We start from the raw sequence: 21,852 nt of genomic DNA on the forward strand, positions 1-21,852 counted from the left end.
AAAGTCTGGCTGTTCTCAGAATTAAGTCTGCACGACACTGTAGGAGCCTCAGAAACATCGAATACGTATCCCAAGGTCAGCGCACAGGATTGTATAGCGCACAGATGAGGTGGGTTCAATTTTAAAGGGGTAAGGGCTATCTCTGCTGAGCTCCTGTGCAGGGAAACAGAGCGGCACTGGCATAGTCAGAAATTGTTCACAGGGCTCCGATTAGTCAGTGTGTAATATTGCTCATAAGAGGTCAGGCTACGTTAGAGCATCAATTCATAGTCTTTAAAAAAAAATCCCCTTCTAAACACAAGATCAATTACTTTGGTTGAAAAATAGCGACTAAAAATCTGTTGCGATCTTCTGCATATGCCACAGCGGGTACTTCTGTGGGACAGCTCCAGCGACAAACCTGCTCAAGGAGCAGTGCGATGCATGGATGCAGTTAAGCCTTCACAGCTGGAAAAGTGCTATTTGCACCAAAACGTGCTATTTCTTTCAAATTTGTCAATTCCCTTTTACGTTATCATTACCATCAGAGCCTATCAGTGTGAATTGTCACAGAGGAGTGCCCTCAACAATTATTTACTTTCTCTTGACCAGAAGTTCGCGCCCCAGCGGGGGCGGCTGCACCCGGCCGCGGCAGCCCCTCGCGGCGGCCCGCAGGCTCTCGGTTCCGATCCGCCCAGCCAGCCGCTTGGCTTCGCCGCCCGCTGCGGCAGGGCCGCCCCGCCGCCGGCACCTGTTGCCGCGCCGTCTCCCTCAGCCCCTCCGCGGCGGAGCGGACCCGGCCCGCTCCGGTCCGCTCGGGTCCGGGGCAGGTCGGGGCGGGGGCGCCGCACGCGGGCCGTGGCGGGCAGAGGTGCTCCCCGGGGGCCGCGGCGCCCCGCTCCGCGCATGCGTCGTGCTGTCGGGAATTGTTGCTCCGCTCCGCACCAAGTTGCAGTCCGCCGCTCTTCCCCCGCGAGGCGGCGGCGGCGCGGCCGGGGCCGGGATGGGGGCGGCGGCGGCGGCCGCCAGGCGGGACGGTCCGCGGGCCCTGTCGCTGCCGCTGGTGCTGGCCGTGGCGTGCGCGGCGCGCAGGTGAGCGCCGCCGGGCCGCGGAGGGGTGCGGGCGTGGGGCCGCCCGGCCGCCTTCCTAACCCGCCTGTGCTCCTTCCCGCAGCGCCGACGGGCCCAGCAACATGTCCTACGTGAAGGAGACGGTGGACAGGCTGCTGCAGGGCTACGACATCCGCCTCCGGCCCGACTTCGGAGGTGAGGCGCCCGCGCTCCCCCGACCCGCGCCCCAGCCCCCCGGGCGCCCCCCGCCGGCTAACGCCGCCTCCCGCTCCCCCCGCAGGTCCGCCCGTGGATGTGGGCATGCGGATAGAGATCGCCAGCATCGACGTGGTCTCAGAAGTCAACATGGTGAGTGACCCCCGGGCCGGGACGGAGGGCGCTGCCGCCGGCTCCCCGCCGCGCCCGGCCGGAGCTGTGGAGCCCGCCGCGCTACAGCGCCGCCTGTCGGCCGCGCCGCGGAGCTCCGCGCCTCCCCGCAGGTGCGGGGGCAGCCAGCGCCTCCGGCGGGGCGAGCTCGTCCCCGCCGGCACCGCAAGCCCCTGTAACCTGCCGGGCGCCAGGCTGCAGAGGGGACTACCTCCCGAGAGACAGCAAACGCTGGCCAAGCACATCGCGGTTGCTAGGAAAAGTTATTTGCGTTGTTGAGATAATGTTTGCGTGCCTGAATTTGCACTCCAGAAGTGCTCCCTGCCGTGATCAAAAATACCTGCTACGGGTTTGAGGTTCTGGGTTCTGATTGCACTGGTTTGCCCTTTGCATGATCAGCAGCTGTCATCAGAAATGTTGGAGTTTCTTGAGCTGTAGCAGCAGATGGGCAGATGTGCATTTTTTCACGTTAAATGATTCAAAGAGGTAGACACTTCACTCTGCAAGCTAGTGGCGTTGGGTAAAAGGTGCAAAAAGAGAAGAAAAAGGAGCTTCTAGAAAATGCTGTCTTTCTTGTAGAAGGGAAGAAAACCCAACATTGCAGATCAAGTACATAAGGACGTTGCCTATCCAGCTATCAAAATCAGAAAAGTCTCCTAGCTACAGGTGTGAAACATACTGCATTTGATTTCAGTTCTGTTGCTGGAAGGAATGCTAATAGGCATGCAGGCTTAAAGAGCAAAAATGTGTCTGTGTAGTGCTTGCCTCGTTTGACAGCCTTTTCCCAGAAGAAAATGAAAAATCAGTTACAAGTTTGAACATTTTACAAAATCATGTTGGTGTAGTAGGCACTGTGGGCATTTTACTCTCGGACTCTTTTCTTATGTTTGGTCTCATATGAAAATCTAAGATGCTGTCTCTCTATAGGGGAACACCTATTTAGTGAAAAGAAGCTAGAAACCTTACATTTCCATCCTGATCAGCAGTTTATTTCACTCACAAAAAGGTGATATTTGCCCATCCAAAGTAACTTACCCAGGAGTGGGGATTTTTTCCACGGTATATTAGTTAATAGTTGTCATTAAAACAGTCTCTTCAGAGATTGTTTTAATTTTCATATTTATTTTTTTCTGTTTGTTATATATACACAGTTCCTGTTTGTGTGGAACTGTTATATTTGCTTGGCAGAATGGGGAGGAAAGGAGATTTTGTCACATTGTGTGTAGCATACCAGGCTCTGCAGAGTGCTAATACCACACAAAGACAACATTTTGCAAGTTTCAGCTCCTGGAGTTCCTGTTGCTGTATTGTACTTTCAGGGAGGAACATGGTAGGGACTGCGCAGATGAGGCAGAGAAAACGGAACATAGAGCTTATCAAAACAGTCGAAGAACAAATTACTCCAACCTGTTTGTACCACCCTGTAACAGGATTGCTGCTTCTACAAAGTGGTACACCCTAGGAAAGCCAAACACAGCAAACACCATCACTAAAATACCTGCTCTGAAAGGTCCGGAACTTACCTTGTAAAGTCTCAACACCTGAAATACTGTTAATTTGGAGGGAAGTGGATGTGACTGTTTCCAGTGGCAACATCACCGGGCATTAATTGCATTGCACCAGCTCACAGCATTTCTGCTTAGCTTTGATGGATCCAACATGCAACTTCCTCCTCCATTCCAACGCTTGCACAGCCCCTGGGAAACTGTAATTTGAACTTAACTGGTTTTTAATCAAGGAAAGTTACATGCTACTGGATTCCTTAACTAATCTCCATGTGTGGGGTGGGGCAGCTCGACTAAGACTGGTCAAAAAAGCAAGATGTTTTCATTTCATAAAATGCCACATCTCTCAGTGGAAGGAAGCAACTGTTCCCAGTATAGCCGATCGCCCATTCCTTAAGGCAAAATATGGAAAAAACAGTCTCCATTCTGAATCGGTCTGAAAGGGGCTTTCCCATATCACAAGTGCTTAACTCTACATACCCATGTCTAGAGTGTTCTTTATTGCAAGGTCTTTATTGTGTTGCTAGAGACTGTTATAGAGTCTTTTGGACAATGATCAATAATTTTATCCATCATTGCAGAAATGAGGGGATTGATAGCTTAAGAAAAATTTTTCTACCTAGTAAAATAATCCTTTATTCTAGTAGTTTTTCTGAGAATCACAGCCTTGAAATGCTTAAGGTTGCAGCAACCTGTGAATCATTCACCTTCTCTCTTTTCCTTTTGAACTGCTGTCTTGTAGATTTTTTTCTTTGTTTAGTAAGAGCTACCATTCTGTGGCTTCAGAGCCAGAAATGTTTACCAGAAGATGCTAGTTTATAGCTTCTGTTGTCTATAGGGCAGTTTTGTTGCTGAAGGAGACCAGTAACATGAGCAGAGAGAGCAACATCCTCATTGTGTAAGCTCCTCCTGGCAAGAGAGGAGTCTGGTTGGACTCCACCAGGGCTCTGTCCAGTCAGTCTCACCCTAGCAGTAATGGAGGGAGTTGTCTCATCCCTTGGCTCTCCTCAGGCACATGAAACCATATTTCCAGAATGACAGAGGCAGCTATTCCAAATCCTGGTAACCACGGGCAGGGTTAAATTTTCTATTCTAGTCTCAGTGCTTAAATAAGAGTAAAGATTAAAAAAACCAAACAAACCCACATATATATCTAGGCTATGAAGGAGGTATACCCCTTTGCTGCATTAGCTGAGAATTTGTCATGGCTGTAGGCTGTCTGTCAAGTCAACAGGCTGATCTGTATGTCTGAGTAAACCCAGTCCTCAGGTAAAAAGTTGAAATATAGACAACAGAACTACTGTGAATTCCGTGAACGCCATCAGTAATAACTGCTCAAGCAGCTTGTCTAGTTGTAGTGGTTTCTTCAAATATACTAAACTATTGTGAAATACTTTACTCAGTTAATGAATTGAGACTTGCACAGCCTTGAAGTCAACCTTTCTGTTATTTCCCCCGAGTGCTTGGTCCTCATCTGTTCAGCTCTTTGGACTGCATTGTTTTATAGCTGCTTGGTAGTTCAATAATACTGTAGTGAGCTGCCATAGCAACTTTTACAGAAGGATTAATTGAGCGCTTATTCTCATGGCTTTCCCACGTGGCATCAGATATGTTGTCATATATTGATTTTTGCAGGTAATAAGCTGAAGAGCTTGTCATACATCGAACAAGCAGAAGTAGAATGTAAAAGTCCTGATGACCGTTGCCCGGTTCTAACTGTACTTTCTCCCTAATATACCATGAAATAAGTTTTAATCTGTTTCCATCAGATTGTCACATCCTTGCTACAGTAACTGCAAGCATTCCCTTCAAAGGTACAAGGTGACCCTTCGCTTTGTCTCAGTTAATGACTGTTCAGCTAACTTTCATCCATGACAGCGTTCCTTTAGAAGTATATCAGACATTTACATGAATATAAAGAGTTCATTAAGAACCATGCTATGACTAAATCTATTAAGCTGCTGTGATGTGAATTGTCTGGTTTACTCTGATACCTTTACATGGTTAACAGAAGGTGCTGCTTGTACATCACAAATAAACATGGATAGCATGGTTCATGGTAACTACCTTCAAGCTTCAGGGCAAGCAAACAAATAGCATATTGCTATATCTACTAGGAAACGGTCAAGAAGTAGCTGGACTCTGCAGTACATGACATAATTTTCTCTAAAATGTATTTCCTACTGAGCAGGTGGTGAAACCTTCATAATAGGGAAAAGATAGCTGTACATGTTCTAAAGTTTTGAAAACCAGTGGACGTGATAAAGAACCTTTTATAGAGCAGTGCACGTGATAAGGAACCTTTTATAGAGTAGTTAAGAGACACCAAAAAGGGGGGGAAAAAGCGCCCATTATTTTATATTGGGGACACTGTTCCTGACCTACCATTCTGATTTTACACTGATGATGAAGATTTGGTTTATGTGCTAGCAGATTGAAGGTTTTGTGTCCCAGCAAAAAGAGGGTAAAGAAAACACGGAAAGAATGTTTCATCATTCTTTGACAGGAGAAGTATAATTCTTTGCTTTTGTACACCCAAAGTCACTTTTACTCAAGGCTTTTACATTTATCTGATCTCCTAAATAAGCCGCAAATCTTGCAGAGAAGCAGGATCTCATCTGTTGCCTGCTGCTCAAAAGTCACTACCTGGTTCTCAACATTTCTCCTTAAGTAGTCTGTCTTATGCTGTCAACATCCCAACCTGTTGGATAACACCTTTTTGCCCCAGAAAGAATTTAATTTAGCTTAAACCACTCACTTTATGTGTCCTTTTGGGAAAACTGATAATTAAATAAACCAGCTGCATAGATTTTTTTTTTCCATCCATTTCACGTGATACCACCCTCTCATACTCTGTCTCAATCCTTCTAGCCCGTATGATTATACATAAGAAATTAGACATAGAGACAGCCATTATCTTCTGGTGCATCTTTGACACCATGGCTTATGCTGAATGATGAAGTCATGTGTTTGTGGCACAGAGTAGACCTGCATGTCATGTTTGATCCCTCATGCTGTCATGACTGCAGATTGTCATTGGTTTGGAGAATGAAGCGTCTCCCACAGTACTTAAAACTCCACTGCCCATGTTGTCAGACATCCTTTTCTACTACACTTATTTAACTTTCCCTGGAAGCAGTATAGTATTTCCCTTTTTTTCTTACTTTAGGGCTGCTCCCAGGCCTACTGCTGAAACACTAGCTTACATTACAAATTGAATCCAAGAGAAATGCATTTTCTGATGGACTAGAAGTTTACAGATTAATTAGAGGCTTATAAACAGTTCTCTGACGGCTCAACTATATTAATTAGTTCAGAGCATCTTACTTTGTTCAGTTTGGGTAGTGAACAGTTCTGCAAGTGTAGAAAAATTTAAAAAAAGCTTGTGTTCTCCCCCCACATGATCTCTAGAAAGAATCTTCTTGGTCTTCAGAGTGTGTCTTTCTGGGATACTTCACGCTTTTTCTGTTTGAACTTTCATGTAGTCGTTTCCCACGTAGCAGTGTTGATGTATTTTACTTCTAGGATCTGCACAGGTTTGCTGTGTTTGCTGTTTATCACCAGTCTAACTGCTCAATTTCCTTCAAAAAATGACAGTAATCAGCAGAATTCCAGACAGTCTGAACATCAGAACCAAGCCAAATGAATAAGCGGTCTTTGAGCAAGTATCACTCTGCAGGTTGAAACAGAGGATTAGAGTTTTATTCAGTTGTATAAACAGCAGTAAAGAAGGACATCTGTGTCCAGAGCTGCATGAACAGAAGCACAGCCAGTAGCTTGAGGGAACTGATTATCTCTACTTTGGACTCGCTAGACCACATCTAGGTACTGCATCCAGTTTTGGGCTCCCCCCCAAGCCAATACAAGAAAGATGTTGAACAGAAGCAAGTTCAATGGAGAGCCACCAAGCTGATCATGGCTGGAGCACTTGCTCTGAGGAGAGGCTCTGGGACCAGGACTTGTTCAGCCTGGAAAGAGATGGCTTCAGAGGCAGCTTCCCAGGACCTGTGAAAAGGTTAGGGAGAAAATGGAACTAGGCTCTTCACAGAGGAACATGGTGGGAGGACAAGAGATGACAGACATGAAGGGAAACAAAAGAGGTTCAGACTCGATGTAAGGAAGAGGGTTTTTTCCCCTTTGAGGACAGTCCAGGAGAGAAGCAGGATGCCCAGGGAGGTTGCACAGTCTCCGTCCTTGGTGGTCTGCAAGACCTGACTGGATGGAGCTGTGAGCAACCCGGTCTGACTTCATAGCTGAATTTTTCTATTTTATAAAATAATAATTGGTTAACACATTCAGGAGGCAGAACTCCCCTTAACATCAATAAACATTCACAGATAGTCAGCTGTGCCTAATTTCAAGAGTTCTGGGACGATCTCACAAGATGAACTATGGCAAAATATGTATATACACACACAAAAGTTTTCAAATTTGCCTATAAATCCAAGGCAAGGATATAGATGCCTCCAGGGCGTAGAAGAACAGAAGGGCTTCCCCTTACTTCAGGGCTGACGCCAGCCCAGGTGGCTGTGGCATCCTACACTGGTAGGTGTTTAGTCAAGAGAAGCTAAATCTGTGGGTTTAAACATTCAGACTGGGTAAGGCTTAGAACCAAGGCACTGAAAGTTTGCCCATTAATCCTGGCAGGCCAGTGCTCATGCATTGGACCCCAGTTTTAGGAACGGTAGAGAGACTTTCATGTGTGGGTACGGGTTATCTTAAGGTACTTTTTGCAGGCTGAGGGAGGCTTAAGCTGTGTTTATAGACATAGCCAGAGTTTCACATATCATCTTGTTCTTTCTCCCTGTCTGGATTAAGTATCTGAGAATTTAGCATGGTGGCTGTTGTGCATCTCAATGTAGGAAACAAACTTTACACTAGGGAACCAAATCAGCATTATGAACCCCATCTCGTATCTCTTTGCATCACAGCAGCCAAGTCTCATTTTTTGTCATCTTAAGTCTGGTTCCTGGAGAACTAAAAAGTCAAACTCCCTCAGCTCAGCCAGTGAAGCAACAGAAGTGATCAGGGTAGTCACAATGATAATAAATGGTCCTTGGTCTAAATATAATATATTAAACTGATTTTTAAAAAAGACAAAACTCAATAATTATTAATGAAAATTTGCTTAGCTGTAGTGCAGAATAAAGGAGAAGTACTTTTCTGTTACATAGCAGCTCTCTTGAAGAGCATGAAGGACATGCAAAAGCACTTGAAATGAATATTAATAAGAATGTTCAGCAACTGATTTTATTTTTTTCCAGCAAATATGGAAAAACTAATCAAGTAATAATACATAAAGGTCAGATCATTTCATCACTGTCTATTCCAAACACGAGTAATTATATTAAAGGGTAAAACACGGAATGAATGTAGAAATAGGCAGCTTGAGGTTAAATGACTGGGTCACTGTTATTGGATGTTTTGTTGGGTTATTTTTCATTTGACTACATGAATAAGCAGTTCTTCAACAAAATTAACAAGTAGGCAAAAAAGATAAAGCAATAACTTAAATGTTGTTTCATATGATCCAGAAAGTGGATATATCTCAATTTTTCAAAAGTTAAACTAACCTGAGATCAGCTTCAGAGTTGATACAAGCTGTATTCCAAATTTTCTTTTTAGCATGACAGGCATAATACTTCCCTGATTTCAAGGTCTAAACAAAGTAGCTATGAATGCTCTTCATAGAAAAGATGTGATTCGTTTATCTAATGTTAAACTCACAGTTGCCCACAAGGGCAACTCCCCTGACTCCCTCAATTGTTTCTCTTTCTAGCCACTGCAGGTGGCTTACCCTCACTTTCCAGCTTTTCTCAAGAGCTGATAAGCTCAGTTCTGACCTGTGTACTTCATCTTTTAGCCCAGATTTTACACCTCACACCACAGGGCATCCTGACACATCTGTAGTCCAGCCAGATAATACAGCCTGTGCAGGGTTTACATTTCTGAAGACAAGAAGTAAAGCAGTCACACTTCCCATTTGCTTAAAACATATTCCAGGAATGCAACAGAATAGCACAAGATAACAAAGGACAGAAAATTACTAGAGTCAGTTGAATTTTTAACGTATTTTTTTTGGTAAGCTGCTTCTTACCTTCTTGTTTCTCCTGAGCATGGAGTTAAAAAAAAAAAACAACAAACAACTGCAAGTCTGAAATATGATGGTATCACTGTGATGAACTGTCAAAAATCTCTTCCACTGGAGTGAGCAAGTGACCACCTGCAAAAGAAAGGACCACATGTTTTCTTAATCACGCCCTAAAACACTTCTCCAGCCAGGTCTGGTTCCTGAAATCTACAGTTAATCATATCACAGTGGTGCATATGAAATGGGAGGGGTGACACCCTCCTCCTGTTCAGTGGAAGCTTTAGCACCCAGTTTGGGGTGTCTAGGATTTCATTAGGTAAGGTGTATACCTGCAGTGAGATACGCCTTTCAATTATGTGGATGAGAAAATCCAAGGTTTTCCCCAGCACTGCCTGTTTTGGCACCCGCATCAAACAACATGGCTGTGCTGTGACTGCTGGAAACTTCCAGCTTGTGGTCTGTTAGTGTGCACAAACCCCTCAGTTCAGTGGGACAAACCTTTTGAAACATTCAGGGTCCCAAATGATTCTTTAATAATGGAACAGTCAACGATTCACACAAAAGACCCATTCCCCAAAAATAACCGCTTTTTAAAAAGAGAAAAATAAATCCATAAAATTAAATTTTAAGTTCTTCCAGGAACTTGAAAGATGTTTCTTTTCTTGTGTGTCTGTAGGACAGGGCAGGGGCTTAATTAAAAGCTCACGTTTTCATTTTCCCCAAATGCATTGCCTTTTTACTTCTGATTCTGGAAAGGAGAGAATATCAGAATCTTCCAAACTAAGCATTTTTCTTCATAAGGAGATTTAAGGGATACATTTAAGCATCTGCAAAACTTAGTGATATTTTTTAATCAGCTTTACTTTGTACTCTATTGCCTGAAAAGTATTCCTTAACTCCTCTAGGCCGTTCTAACTGTTCTCTTCTAACTGCAGTTCAGTACAGACTTGGAGCTGAAGCTGCGCAACCAAGAGAGGGAACAGTCACACCTCCAGTTCACCCTGAGGTGGGAAAAGATCCTAGCCTCACGGGAGGAACAGTAACAAGCTCCAAAGCTAGCACCAGAAAGATTTGTTCCTGTTCACAGGATGCCAAGTACTCTGGAACAACAGCTGAAACTCTTAAATCAAACCCAGAGATAGCCATCATTGAAAAGTATCCCCAGCTGACGTGTTTTGTGGATTGCTGTATTCCAAACAGCAGCTGCCTGGAAGAGTTCTCTGGGGTGTCTCATCTCCCATCCATCTAAGTGTGCTGTATTTTAAAGCATCAGTGAAACCTGAAAAAAACCAACTATAAGGGCTTCTAGCAGGTGATGAAAGAGTCCAAGATGGCTACCAGAAAGATTTTATACTTTAATGCTCTTTGAGACTCCTTTTTTTCTTCTAGAAAAAGAATTCAGGATCTCAAGGCACGCACTTCCATGCTTGTAGAATTCCTCTTCCCTCACATACGGTACCACCTGTAACTCTGGCAGTGCTCCAAAAAGCATATTAAAATGAAATTAATTCCACCCCAAAGGCTAAACTACTGCAAATATGTTCACAAGGAAATCGGTAGTAGCAGTCACTGAATAATCTAGCAGAATAACACCAGATAATGCAGTCTGTTGGATTCTTTCTTTAAGCAATAGCTCTGTATTAAGATTTACATGGGCTGGAGAAGGTAGATTAGATTTCTTGCCTATCAACCTTTACAATGACCTTTCAAGATTAAAAGGTTGCTTTTGGCCAAAGCAGTGTCACACTGTGGTTTGCTCCATCGTCTGCTGGGACAAATCCTTAATGGTTTGTGTTACGTCATGAACAAAGGAAAGGTAATTTAAAAGGCACAAAGGCAGCTTCTAGAAAGCTGCATTATCACACAGACATCTACCCTATAGCAAGATTGAGTTGTAAGGTTTTAAATGCTCACGATAGAGTGCGTAGTTTCAAAGCAAAGATTAATGATTTCAGATTGCCAAACTTAATTAAAGGTTGGAATAAATGTTCTCCATTAAAATTCATCAATCCATTTGGCTGAGATGGAAGAATTTCAGTCACGTCTTTTTTAATTACCTATAGAAAGAACTGAAAAGGTAGCAAAGTTAAAACTGTTGAAACAGATACACGGTGTCTAAATATTATTCAGGATCTTAATCATATTAAAAGAGGAGTGCAATTAATTCCCCAGCTTATTTTTAACCTGAAGAGACTCTTAAGTGTAGCTGAAGTAACATGAGTAGCAGTCAGCTGTAGGTAGATACGTTCATGCTTGCCTATCTCAGGAACTTCTAGGCAGTACTAATCCCCACAAAGCACTGAGGACTCTGGTCCCATCCAAGGAGACTAGATGCTGATAGTCCCATTGGTTTCAATGAGTATGCTCATGGATAAAATTTCTCACACCAGTAAAATTAAGTGCATATTAGCTTACCAGCTCAACAGTTTACTCGGCAGTTTGCAGGAGCAGTCCAGCTCTCGGGTTTACATCAGTTTTCAACCTTTGTTTCCTTATAATTTTCTGTGTCATTACTCTTCAGCATGAGAGAATAACCAAGCCTGGAACGATACCCTCCCACACTGTGTTCTTCCATGATGATTTATCCTTTCTTTAACTGATTGTTTTGCAAACCATTCACTGGTCAAAACAATACTCTGGTCAAGGAGAGAAATGGATGAGGTTCAGAGGCTTCATACATATATTGCATTTCACAGGCAGCGCAGCTTTGTCACGGCTTCCTATGAAGGAAACAAAACATGGGATTAACAGCCACCTGTAAATTCTGGGTTTATGTTATGCACTGTGCCAGGACCAACTAGGGAAAAAAAAAGTAAGCTGCAAAACATCAGTAACATGCTGGGAATGAAATCTGCAATGGCAGACTTCACAGTTTGTTAAATGCTCTGTGGATTCCTAAACTAATAGGGAGCAAATACAGTGTCATTGTGGTGTCAATTGGAAATGAATCCTGAATATAGATCTTTTCAGTTCTCACTGTCAAGAGAAAGGAGTTTGTTTTCCAGAAGCACACTGGGGGTATGAACTTCTGAGATCTTAAGGAATCTTTATATTCCAGATAACACATTTTTTCCTTTTAATTATTCCTAGTAGAAACTCAGAGTTAAGTGCAAAGCAGATGATGAGAAGGACTAGCATATTTCAGGAAAATACAAAACCAAACAAAACAAAGTAGTAACCATTCAACACACAGCAGTCATCCTGGCTCTTCTCACCAATATGACATGGTCTATCAGAGAAAGTTGCTCTTTGAGGAAATTTTTGCACTGGATCAATTCAGTGAGCCAATTTCAAATATGAAACTAAAAACTCCACCTCATTCTGGAGTGTCTCATCCCAATGGACATTTCATCACGCCAATACTGAAAACATACCATAACACAAATCTTTCACGGTTCGCTTCCCGGAACCCTATAATCCTAAATGCAGTTTACACTGTTCTGCCCTTTAGATAGCACCAGGGAAATACCACTGCCAGAGACAAAATAGGGAAATGTGGCCCATGTCCAACCACTGTCCTTCTCTGGGTTTGATCTCCTCAATCTCTTACTGGAGCAGGGATGCTTTGTAAGTAATACTGCCCTAGGTCCTAGAAGAGGAATAGGCAAGAGGAGACACACAGAGCATGAGTCAAGACTATTCTCATGAATAACATGATACTGCACTGTCACTGGTGGTCTCTGGACATTTTGCAGTGTGACATGGGTACAGTATTGTTGCACTGCCCACTATGAAACACCATGGATTTTAATTTAACTTTATTTTATTTTATTGCCTTCAAAATACCTGTAAGCACTCCAGTTATTCAAAGAACAGACATTAAATACGTACCGTAAATTACTTTTTAAGGGGTATTAATACTAATTCTTCAGCTCGTCATTAAGAGCGAGTGCAGCACTGGTGAAGAGCAGCAGAGCAGCCAGCAGTGTCCTCAGTGTCAGGTGTTCGCTTTTCACGTCTGCAGAAGCCAGAAGCAATTAAAATGATAGGTCAGCTCCTGAACTGCCTCTTCTCAGAGGGTAACACAGAACAAAGGACCATCCAGGAACACTGCTCATTAAGTTGTCCAGTTTAAAAGTTGTTTTTCTTTCTGTCCTGGTTTCGGCAGGGATAGAGTTAATTTCCTTCCTGGTAGCTGGTACAGTGCTGTGTTTTGGATTTAGGATGAGAATAATGTTGGTAACACACGGATGTTTTAGTTGTTGCTAAGCAGTGCTTACGCTAGTCAAGGACTTTTCAGCTTCCCATGCCTTGCCAGGGAGAAGCTGGGAGGGGGCACAGCCAGGACAGCTGACCCAAACTGGCCAAAGGGACATTCCATACCATGTGACGTCATGCTCAGTACATAAACTGGGGAAAGCTGGCCGGGGGGGCCACTGCTCGGGGACTGGCTGGGCATCGGTCAGTGGGTGGTGAGCAATTGCATTGTGCATCACTTGCTTTGTATATTATTATTATTATTATTTTTATTATTTTATTTCCATTATTAAACTGTTTTTATCTCAACCCATGAGTTTTCTCACTTCTACTCTCCCAATTTTCTCCCCCATCCCACTGGGGGCGGGGGAGTGAGCGAGCGGCTGTGTGGTGCTCAGTTGCCGACTGAGGTTAAACCACGACACTTTCTCAAAAGGAAAGAGGAAATTGACTTTTTTTTTTTTAATTGGTTTACAAGTCACTTTCTCTTGAGGTAATACTCCTGCTTATACCTACCCTCCTCCCGCAGCAGTGTAGCTATTAAGCTACATTATTGGAAACAAATACTTTTTTTTAAGAAAAGATGAAATACTAATCTGCAGATGATTCAGGCATGTATTATTCAGGCAAGCTTACTACATGGGTTTATTGCAGGACCTGATGGTTTCAATGACTTTTGCACAGCTTGTATTCGGAAATCCAGGCAACGCTGGTGCTCCAGTTCATAGAGAACAAGTGCAAGAGGAGCTGCTGACGACAACCTGTTGTTCCAGGGAACAACGTCAGCGCCTGACTGCAGGAGAGGACTGCTGGCTCAGCAGGGACCCCGCTGATCTCACTGCTGCTCTGCGGGGCCCAGCAGGTCAAGCTGCTGTCATGACAGATGGCTAATTCTTTTCACCATATTTAAAACAGGAATACTGTGGTTTAGATTAGTTTGTCTAGGACTACATAGAACCTCTTACAGTGCAGTTGACATTTTTTATAAGTTTCAGGTTTGCTGTATTTCAAGGCTGTTTGTTGGGCTAGAAAAGAACTTGAACTAAAGCAGGTAGGTCTACGTTCCTTAGTTGTTCTGGGTTTTTTTCTCATCCAAGTGATTACAGTGATGGAGAGTTCAGCACAATATTGTGGAAAGGGATTAAAAAATATCGAGCTCTGTACTTAAAACATTATGAATCCAATAAACTCATTAGGATGTATAATTTTGCATTTACTAGTCCAAGCAAATGGAAAGTCAGTATTTCACATGCCTTCCAGTTACAGAAGTGATCACTGTAACACATTGCAATATTCAGGAACTCTGGAGCAGGAAGCTGGAGAAACTTCAGGCAATAGGAAGCCAAACCCAATTTGAAACCAATACACTTTGGTTGAAATACTTTAATTAGCTAATATTTAGCTATATCCATGTGCTCTTGAATCATCTGTTATAGAAATTCTGTAGAAGAAAAATATATTTGAAATCTAGATAGGGAAAAAATTATTTCCATTTATTAGCTGTTCTTCCACTAAATATCGGCCCCAAAGGGCTCTTCTGGAGTACATGGAGCACAGAAGTGCTCAGCTCACATTGTCCTTTGGTTAGGTTCCACTGAAATCAGTGAGGATGCATCAGTAATGAATCAAACCAACCTTACTCAAGCTGATTATACTTTCCTGCAGTAATTGCATTTTCTTGCAAAAACACTGACTAACATTTGTAAACTCAAGACAAACTGAACTGGCCTGAATGCACACAGACATCGAGGAAAACTTTTCAAAATGCTTAATTTCTATGCTAAAGCTTCTGAGAAGATGTAAATAGCAAAATGCAAACAAATGAAAATGAGCAAGTGAGAAAAAACAAGAAGCCTGTTGTCCTCCCAGGAATATATTCTCTGTCATTTCAGCATCTTGGCTTGCAGACAACTTGGTTTTCCTTGCAGCTTTTTTACAATTTTCCTGCTGCTATATTCATCCATCCTAACCTAACGTTTGAATGTTGGTATAAGAAGCTATCGGTCTTTCTGACAGTAATCGGAGATCTCAGTCTCCTTAGTCTACATTGAGCCAGCTCCAGTGGAAACAAAATGAATGTGAACAACTACCTATGCATCGTCTTCTTTATTATTCACACCCACAACTACATTATCAGAATGACGTACAAGCTTTAAAAGTCACAAGTGAGAATCTCTTCTGTTCTCTGTAGGTATGAGTGATCAACTACCTTTGATTTTATTTGTATATTTGTCTTTAAATTAAGAAATCAGAACAGGTCCGCAATAGGAGCTTTGAATTTTGTGCCGAAATTGGGGAAGTATGTGGGTGTTAATGCTTCTTCCTCCCTGCGATCATGACAGTCATTGTAGTGGCAGGACAAAGCTACGAGGGGAGGTCCCGATTCCAAAGGAAAAGGCAGCAATTCAGCGGGCTTGGGACAGGCTCAGAAGGTGTTTTGGAGGCCAGTGCAGAAGCCATAGATTTCACTCTGTGTTCAGCAGGAGATCAGTGCCTACAGCAGTTATATATTGTTGCGTTATAGAAGAAAAAACAGTCTCAGGGGAGAGATCCTAGGTGGAACCAAAGGGTCAATTTCTGTTTCTTACACAGATTTTTTTTTTTTTTTGCTGCATGACTGTGGACACATAGCAATTCCTCTGGCCCTCAGTTCCTCCTCTGTTATGATTCCCACCTTACAGGGACGTTGTGAGAATTAAATGCATTGTTCATTTGGACAGAGGGCAAGTTTCTGCACACTCGAGTGGAAAGAAAAGGCATACAGCCTGCAGCTAAAAAAGAATATATCCCCTGTGACCAGTAATTTCAACACAGCATCGTGGCTTATGACCCAGCTGGTCTGTTCCTACATCTCTACAACAGTATTCTTGCAGTACTGACAGGAATTTATTTCTTACTTACCTAGTGAGAAATCCCAAGACAGCACAAGATGTTGCATGGTAATTACATTTTCCTCAGTGGAATTACTGAATGACATATTGTGATATATAAAGAGGCAACTGTGAATTTAACTTGAGTCAGCACAGTAGACTTTAACCAGTACAGTAGGTTTCCAGAGGAACATAGTGTGAATGCAAGAATAAAGGGAAGTTTCTGAATACCTCACAGCATCATGCATCCTCTGTCAGCATTAGCTTTCAAAACACACACGGTTCTGGGCTGGCTTGGGAAAACTTTGTGTATTCATTATTTATTTAGCTTACATATTCACTTTAATATTTAAGAACATATTGTTTGCAGAATGGATTCACAGGAGAAGACAATAATGATACTGAAGAATCAGGCATGTCAAAATACAAAACTTACTTTTTCTTTCTATTTACTCTTTGATGCTGCTAAATGCCTTTTTCTTGTGTGACTATTCTGTAAATAGGCTATTTAATCTCATTAAATTTCAGATCATTGTTTGCCCAGTTTTTGGAACATGACAACAACATGCAACAGCAGAGGGCTCTGCTGATCATTAATGAGGTGGGCAGATTTTCATAAGTATCCCTCCATGGTCATACTGTCTTTTGCAAGAAATTGCGAGGGTGGTATTTGGGGAGGAAGAAGCAATAGAGACTGACACAAATTCTGGTTTTTGTCTCACATATTTACCGGGGCAGTTAGCATGAGCAGAAATTCCCTTCTGTGGAAAAGGTTTTTATCTTTAGGTATTTGTGGAAGAGTTTTAGTGCACCGTAACAAACCATAGCCTTCATGCAAAGTGTGCAGCTTGTAAGTGGAAGAAGTCTTCCCAGACCTGCCATTCTCATTTCTAGAATGGGCACTTACTTCACTGGGTTCTCTGTCAGTACCATGCCCAGTGTGCTCTTTAAAAAAAAAAATTGTCCATAGCAACTCTGCATTGCAGTTTCAGCAGTTTCAGCCCTTTGGCCTCTTGGGTGAGTTATGTCTTATGCTGGGAGCAACACTTAAAGTCAGCCATCCCTGGGGGGGGCACAAGAAGGTGGATGCTCAGCTTTAATTCCTGGGTAGATGAGCAGGTCAAGTACTTCGATTCCAAAACATTGCTACTGATGTGCTGTAATGAGAGCTGAGCATGGTAGTGCCAAATATCTTCAGCTGCTATCAGTCTGCTCACCAGGGAGGTAACGCAGGTTGCTTAAAGTGCCAAAGAAGAAAGTTTCCCTCCCTCCTCTAAATAACTTGGTTGAAGGATCCTTGTCTCCCTCTCTCTCCATTAACGCTATCATACAAAGTCTATGCCGATATTTCTCCAAGGTTAGGAAGATAAAGTTAGGCAGTATGAAGACCTTGACAAAGATTTTTTTTTTTTTCTTGGTTTATAATCTGTTACTCCGTAAATTCAAAACAAGCAGCACTTTTCCCCCCCAACAATCCTTAGCCTCATGATTCAAGCATTACCAGACCAGTTGCACAAAGTAATTTAGAGCCACCTAATAACTGTATGGATATTAGGTGTGGTTTGGTGGATAAAATTGCTCCTCAGACTCATTCTCTTGGCCATTTCTCTCCCATAAAGACCAGTCAAAGGCAACAGAAGGTAATGTGGTTGGTGTGTGCCAACTGGAAATTTTCACGCACTTGGCAAAAAGTCCCTGGATAACTGGGTAAACTGGCGTTATAGCTGCATAAAGATACTGAATGAGTAACAAGACCTAAGCAGAGTCAAGATGTTTAGATCCATGACAAAAACTGCTACATTTGTTAAGATGAAAGTGTAGAAATCAGCGTGAAATGAGAGAAGTTATCTAGTCCATCCACTGAGTGAGGAGAATCCTGCCCTGCATTGTGTATTTTCTGTGCTTACTCGAAGCTAGTCTGAAAGACTCCAGGAACTAAAATCAGATCTTTGTTGAGCAGTCCTTCCATATCTCAGTCAGGGGGTTCACCTTGTCTCCGGGACATTGTTTCACCTATGTTCACTTTATGACTTTATATCACATTTCCCAATACCTGCTCATTTCACATAAGGATAAGTCATTTTGTGTCCTTTGTTTTACATCCCATAATCCTTTTTTCCCTCAATTTTTTCTCTTACATGATACCCTTAAACTCAGTGGCCATTTTACTCATTTTCAAGTTAATGAAACAGCCCATCATATGTCATTCCAAGTACCAGCCCGTGTAAGGATCCGGCTTATGCAGTCTGGAAATGCATGCTTGGCTACCTTGCTGCTTCCTAGGTGTACTTTCACACATGTCGCTAAGAAAACAACTGATGAGTAATGTCATGCTTTGTAATGTGAGTAGCCCAATTTGGAGTCATACTTTTCACTACACATTGATGTTGGATCAGAACCCCGGCTCACCAACACTGTTATAAATTGGCAGTAACTAGTCTGAAATCAGTGACTCAGATCCAGATGAAAAAAAGAGGACAAGCAGACATAGTGTATTTTCAAAAGCCAACTTCTGCATATATATTCATTCCAGAACAAAGCATCTTTCAGATGTTGGATGGAAAGTAATTGCAATTCAGAGTATTATTCCCAAATCTCCTCATTTCCCTGTAATTTTTGTGCCTTACAGCACAGCTGTACTGTTTTTTTATACTATGAATTATCTTTTATTAAATCTGTTATCATGCCTGTTTTTACATCTAAGCAATCTTATCTACACCTAAGCAATCTTACCTAAATGTACCTGCATCCTGTTTATTTTAATACATGACTTCTTGCATTCACTCAACTTTCTGGTTGTGTCATCCCACAGTTAGGTCCATATGAAATAAGCCTTCTCACAGAGGTCACTTGTGGAAACATTGGTACATTCCATCAATAACTGAGCTTTGTGATCCCGTCAAGGATACTCAAAACCTTGCAAACTTGTGCTGTAAATAGCTGTTGAACAACACTAAGGGAAGAACAGTAACTGATTTACACTAAATCGCTCTGTGAAAAGAGCTAGGAGTAAACAGAATCAAGGTGCTTTATCACACAAGATGCTTTGCTGGGATAAATTATTTCTCATCAAGTTCCTAGGTACTCCAGCTGCGGCAAGTTTTGAACCAATGTCTTTGAGATAAGGCTGGAGATAAGATGCTTTGACCACTCAGCCTGGGCATTATTACAGACCTGAAACAAACAAATTCCTGGACAGGCAGTATATTTTCCACAGTATGACTTCTAGTAGATAGGCAACTTCTATATTGCTTTCCACATCAGTGCCACAAATGAATTTTCATGCAAAACTGAATAAAAATATGTTAGAAGAAGATAAGTAAACACACATTTTCTAACGTGAGCAATCCAGCTCATTTTCTCAGGGTTGGGTTTTCCATTGAATATGCAGCAGCAGGCAGTCACCAAATGATTTTTTTTTCAGATTCAATATCTTTTGACACATGAGATATGCATGATGGGGCAGCAAGCTGAGGGCTCACCGGGTGTCAGATTCATTATTGTGGAGGTGAGCAAACCAAACACCTGCGTGGCAGATGAGAAGGAGGACTTCTGGCAGACAGTAGGAAGATACCCAGCTGGAGTTTAGTTATGGACTTGCTGAAATTGGTCTGCACTTTGATAGTCACTTTGGGTGGCATTCGATGGTTTCTATCTAGTTCCAGGGAGAAAATTACGACATTTTAAAATGGCACTGGAAGCAAGGAAAGCAAATGGTGAGTGAGCCTTCAGTCCAGACAGTGAGGCATAGCTTAGACCCAGATCAACAGCAGTGCTTAAAAAAAACCAAAACAACACAGTTTTCTCTCCAGCATGTTTCTGAGTTTTGTGAGGGTGGGAGGTATGTTTCTCTAAAGTGGATTATAAGCATCAAGCAAGAATATGTTTCTCACCTTAGCAAGGGGTGATATAATACCTTGATAGCAGACATAGGTAATTTCTCAGTTTCTTTATAGTCTTGATACACCCAGAGAGTCTTATTGACAATTGCATTCACAGAGTCAAATGATAAAAGCATATCAGAGGATCGGTGAAATGTATTTCAGAAATGATCAACAGAAAACTTATGTAAATAATATGATAATAATATACCTAGAGCATGCCAGAACAGAATACAAATACTAGACAGTGTATTGTATACAATCTATCATAGTACAATCAAATTTTAAAAAACGAACTACATTTTTCATTAAAGTGAAAGATGGTTTCTGAGAAAAGAAATCTCTCAGAAGATGCAACGTTAAAAACTAAATACAAAACAATTGCTTTTTCATCCATCTCTGTTAACAGACTAAATCTCTATTATCTGGGCATCTGTAAGCACGATATAATCTAAAGAGGAATACAAAATGTAGGATCAACTTCAGTTAAAAAAAAATAAGTTAGTTTTCTTTCCTCACTTCAAGTTGTTTTTACTTTACAAAATGTTTTACTGTCTATGTTTAGCTGAATGGGAAAGGATGGCCAAGAAAATTTCCCTTCAAAAGAGAGCTCTCTCCTGTCCCATGGCTCCCATCTCTCACCCCCATTCCTTGCTGTATCAGCAAATGACAAAAAGCCAGAACTGGTGTTTCAAAAACTAGTGCTGAGATGTTCAGCTCAGGTAGCTGCATAGCTAGGAGTTTGAGCAGGAGGATTTTGGCAGAAGTATGGTGGGGAAAACATCATCTTCAGAAATGGTTCATAAATTCCTTTATTTATTTAGTGATTACCACTAACATAAAGGTCAACAAATGGCTTAGGTTATGCTAAGGACTTGGTGTTAGCATTGGAGAATGGAATGGGAAAATCTAAAGCATCGCTTTACTCTGTTGCTAAATAGATATGGCAAAAGCAAAATTCACAGAAATCTCCCCAAAGATGAAAATCAACCCTGTAGTGTTCCACCATGATTGTGAACAGAAGGTATTCGCTTTTGGAACTGAAACAAATTCACAGCTCTACTCTAGAGCCTTCTTGCTCTAGAAAATGTTTTGTAAACACTGCCAACTTCTCCTGTTTTGTAAACCAGACAGTACCAACAACTGAGCATGATATTAAGCAGTGTTATGAAATTTACTTTGTTTTGCTACTATTTCTACATACAGATACAAGATTTAAAAAATATGAGTGACTGTAATCAAAATACTGTGATTCAGTTTCTATCTAATCAAAATACTATGACTCAGTTTCTATCTCCCTTTGCAGTGTTCCATGGCAAAAAGCAATGGATTCACACTGTGGACTACATAGTAAATGAAAACGTAATGCAGTGCAGAAATCCAAGTTTTGTCCTGGAGGTTTTATAAACAGCTCTTCCTGTACCTGTGACAGCCCTTGTTTCTTTAGCATGGTATCCCATGTTTTGAAATGGGTATTATTGGTTCTCTGGTAGGATCCTCTGGAGCCTTCTTCACTCGGCATTTCCTGCTGACAAATTGTCAGTGTACGAAAATCCATTGCAAAAAATACTCCAAAACCCATGAATCTATCCCTTGCCTCCCACAACAGCTATTTGCAACTGTAAGAATACAACAGTTGATCAGTAGCAGAACTGTGAGTGTATTGCACAGAGCTCCCCAAGCAACACAACCGTTGAAAAAAAGGTCTTCGAAAAAAAATCACTCCCAAAAGAGATAAGAATGGCTGGCCACAGTTACTTAAACATTTGCTTAGACAAAATGATGACTCAGGCAGAGAAATGTTAGGTGAGAATAAGAAACTGCACAGGACAGCTATCAAGGACATCATATGTGAGGTTTTTAGGGATCTTATAAAAATCAGTATTGTTCAT

At 42.0% G+C, this 21,852-nt stretch overlaps 1 protein-coding gene across 3 annotated transcripts in view; it reads left to right on the top strand.

Moving 5' to 3' along the window:
* The first annotated feature begins 1,003 nt into the window (after positions 1-1,003).
* The window catches only part of GABRB1 (gamma-aminobutyric acid type A receptor subunit beta1), a 143,954-nt gene continuing 123,105 nt past the window's right edge, over positions 1,004-21,852 (top strand). For 2 of the 3 annotated variants that reach the window (XR_012995169.1, XR_012995170.1), the window contains exons 1-3: positions 1,010-1,071; positions 1,154-1,245; positions 1,331-1,398. Coding sequence is in view for 1 of the 3 variants with exons in the window: in XM_076336199.1 (XP_076192314.1) it covers positions 1,173-1,245; positions 1,331-1,398 (141 nt within the window). In the remaining 2 variants the exon portion in view is untranslated. Of the gene's footprint in view, positions 1,072-1,153; positions 1,246-1,330; positions 1,399-21,852 lie in introns of all 3 variants that reach the window. The other variant, XM_076336199.1, reaches the window with a different exon arrangement.

This window comes from Aptenodytes patagonicus, chromosome 4 (assembly GCF_965638725.1).
Source record: "Aptenodytes patagonicus chromosome 4, bAptPat1.pri.cur, whole genome shotgun sequence".
Lineage (NCBI taxonomy): Eukaryota > Metazoa > Chordata > Aves > Sphenisciformes > Spheniscidae > Aptenodytes > Aptenodytes patagonicus.